The sequence below is a fragment of the Rutidosis leptorrhynchoides genome, chromosome 3 (assembly GCF_046630445.1).
Source record: "Rutidosis leptorrhynchoides isolate AG116_Rl617_1_P2 chromosome 3, CSIRO_AGI_Rlap_v1, whole genome shotgun sequence".
NCBI classification, from domain to species: Eukaryota; Viridiplantae; Streptophyta; class Magnoliopsida; order Asterales; family Asteraceae; genus Rutidosis; species Rutidosis leptorrhynchoides.
In genome coordinates this window covers 449,775,524-449,778,948 of record NC_092335.1, presented here as the reverse complement: position 1 = coordinate 449,778,948, position 3,425 = coordinate 449,775,524, and the positions used below count along the sequence as shown (strand labels likewise).

The 3,425-nt window shown below is 29.2% G+C and overlaps 1 protein-coding gene across 1 annotated transcript; it reads left to right on the top strand.

The window, feature by feature from the left end:
- Window positions 1-1,307: 1,307 nt before the first annotated feature.
- LOC139897965 (uncharacterized) lies at window positions 1,308-2,367 on the top strand. The gene has a single exon (XM_071880681.1). The coding sequence runs from the start codon at window positions 1,320-1,322 to the stop codon at window positions 1,965-1,967; it is 648 nt and encodes a 215-aa protein (XP_071736782.1). The 5' UTR covers window positions 1,308-1,319; the 3' UTR covers window positions 1,968-2,367.
- The last annotated feature ends 1,058 nt before the right edge of the window (window positions 2,368-3,425 follow it).

Genomic DNA, 3,425 nt, shown 5'->3' with positions numbered 1-3,425 from the left:
TCATGATTTTTAAAGGTTTTATTATTACAACTGAACACTACTTAATAAAGGGAGATGATTTTTAAATAATGTTGTACTCTTCCAGTGCTATTTAAATTTAATTTAAAATCATTAAAGTTTGATTTATCTTTATTTTTTATTTTTAAAATTATTTAATAATCAATTATCAGTTTAACTTATTTTATATACAATCTTAAAACTGATAATTTTTCTTTCAATCATGAATAAATTTTATTTGGAGAAAAAAATTGTCATCTATTTATCAATAATCATTGGTAAAATACTATCAGCAATAAAGAACCCATAATTAAGACAACTTATTTTAATTTTTTGTAAAAAGCCAAAAAAACTTTTATTATTAAGACACTTCATTTCATTTTCTAATTAATAATGAACACAAATATACAAACAAACAAAACAAACAAATACGGAGTACAACCGAGACAAGAAACAACGATACCAAGACGACTTTATTATAATGTGTATTTAATTTAGACAAAATTACCAAAATAGTCCCTGTGTTTGTTCATTTTATCCCAAATAGTCCCTCCCAATTATTTTCTGCAAAATCAGTCCTTATTTGCATTTTGGAGTCCCAAATAAGTCCCTGTGTTTGTTCATTTTATCTCAAATAGTCCCTGGTAACATGAACATATAGCAGCACAATGCGCTTGAGAAACGGTTTTCGAAAGGCTATAACTTCTAAACCGTATATCTATTTTTGATGAATAAGCTGTCGATAAAAATGTGAGATAGTCAAATTTTTGTTGGTCATGTCATAATACGTTAAATCGGAATTTATGGGACCCTAAACGTACCCTAAATTTTCTGAAAAAAACCAAAAATTTGATTTTTTGTTCTTTTCAACAAATTTAGGATACGTTTCGGGTCCCGTAAATCCGATTTAACCTATTATGACCTGACCAATGAAAAGTTGACTATCTCACCTTTCTATCAACAGCTTATTTATCAAAAATGGATATACGGTTTAGAAGTTATAGCCTTTAGAAAACCGCCTCTCAAGCGCACTGTGCTGCTATTTGTTGTTCATGTTACCAGGGACTATTTGAGATAAAATGAAAAAACACAGGGACTTATTTGGGACTCCAAAATGCAATTAAGGATTGATTTTGCAGAATATAATTGGGAGGGACTATTTGGGATAAAATGAACAAACACAGGGATTATTTTAGTAATTTTGTCTTTAATTTAATTCAATAATTCCCCCCTTTCCTAACACGTTCCTTTTTTGTTATTTCTACATATAAATTGAACTCACAACACACATCATCCTTGAACACCACCAATTCACCACCATAATGGAACCATCAACCCAAAATGATGCTCACGAAAACAAAAACATAGATCAAGATCAACAACATGATATCGATACAGATTTCGCTTTCGACTTGATCGGTCATTTAGACCAACCTTTAGTCACCTCAGCCGACGAATTATTCGATGGCGGAAAGATCAAGCCATTGGACCCTTCGCAACATTCTCCACAACCTCCAAAAACTCACAACAAAAACTACATAAAACCATTACCATATTATCCTCAAAATCAAGCAATAAGAACCACCAAACACAAATTAGTATCCGAAATACTTTCGGACGATATAAAAGTTACAAAAAACGAGTTATCATTAGCATCACCTTTTGGGTTCATTTGGTACAACAAATGGAACTTAAAAAACTTGTTATTATTCAGAAGTACGTCTGAAGGAAGTGCGGTGATAGCTAACGATGCTAAAAACTCGAGTTTTAGAAGTACGGATGGATCGGTGGGGTCTACGTCGAGGAGGATAAAGAGGAAAGTATCAGCACATGAAATACATTATACGGCAAATAGGGCTGTTGCAAAAGAGATGAGAAGGAAGACATTTTTGCCCTATAAATCGGGGTTATTGGGTTGTTTAGGGTTTGGTCATAATCTTCAAGATATTTCTTCTAGAGGAAGATTATGATTTGTATTAATTAGAAAAGTGCTTGATTTGTGTTACGTACAGTTTTGTAAAACATGTTTTTAGTTGAGTGTTATACAAGCGTCAATCTTGTTGAAAAGATGGTGTTTATGATAAATGTTATGTTGTAGTGTTGTGAATAGTAGTGTATGAAGTAATTAGACGTGATTGAAAGTTAGATAAATAAAGGAATAAAAAGAATAAAGTAAAAATAATAATTAACCGAAATCATTTGTATTTATTCGTGGTTAACCACTACAACGATCACGACTGAAAATCAAATAACTGCCGATAGAGCCGATTGTAGAGCGTTGCCATTGCCACCTAGGAAAACTTGATTTCCGTTGTTCTGCGTAGGGAGTCGTCTTATACTTCTGTTGTAGAAGTCAAAGATATTGGTATAGTGTACGTAGTGTAATGATTTTTATTTACAATCACTTAATAGTTCGTAATTATTTTTTTAAATTCGAAAGCCTCAAAGTGTTATTTGTTGAGATTGAACCTGAATCTTCTATTAGCAATTTTCAAGTCTTCGTCACTAGGCTATCCTTTAAAGTTAATAGTCCATAGTTAATAATTATTGATTAAGTATATAATAATTCAAAAAAAAAAAAAAAATTTGTTAACGTGTACTTTGTAGCATATATAAAATTGCATTTAATAATCCACAATTTTTTTATATACAGAATTTGTAACTAATAATACTAATAAAAACTTGACCTAATGAATATTATTTGCAAAAGATAATATTTAAAGATAACTATTTAATATTTTATTAGGTCGATCATCATCATCATCGTCAATATATATATATATATATATATATATATATATATATATATATATATATATATATATATATATATATATATATATATATATATATATATATATATATATATATATTATAGTAGATAGTAGATTATTTAATATTTTTGTGTTTGTCAAGGTTACACGTATATGTGTGATTTGTGAATACCCAGTCACGTTATTATTCATTTGAAAGCAATTCGAACATTTAATAAGCATTCAAATTTATCTGCCTTAAATATGCTTATGTAAAGTAGATTCATGTCCATTTCGAGAAACCCACATGCATTGCTCTCATCATTGTGGCTGCTTTTAATTACTTGTATTTACGTGGAGTTTATGACTAAAATAACGATATACGCAAGTACGTAATTAGGATAAGAGATGGTTGCATATAATTCGACTCATCCAAGTGTACACAATGAGATTTTATAAAATTTAGAAGTCGATCATAATCAGTGAGTTATGTAAGTGAAAGTTTAATTTTTTTTATTATTTTTCTTACTCTTTTCATATATAGTACAATACATATATATTAGTTTTATGAAAAGTGCTAAACTCTGATAACGTAAGCCTATTATTTCTCGAAATAAATACTTTTTTAAAGAAAACCAAAAAAAAAAGGTATATATATTTTTTGGAACGGCAAAT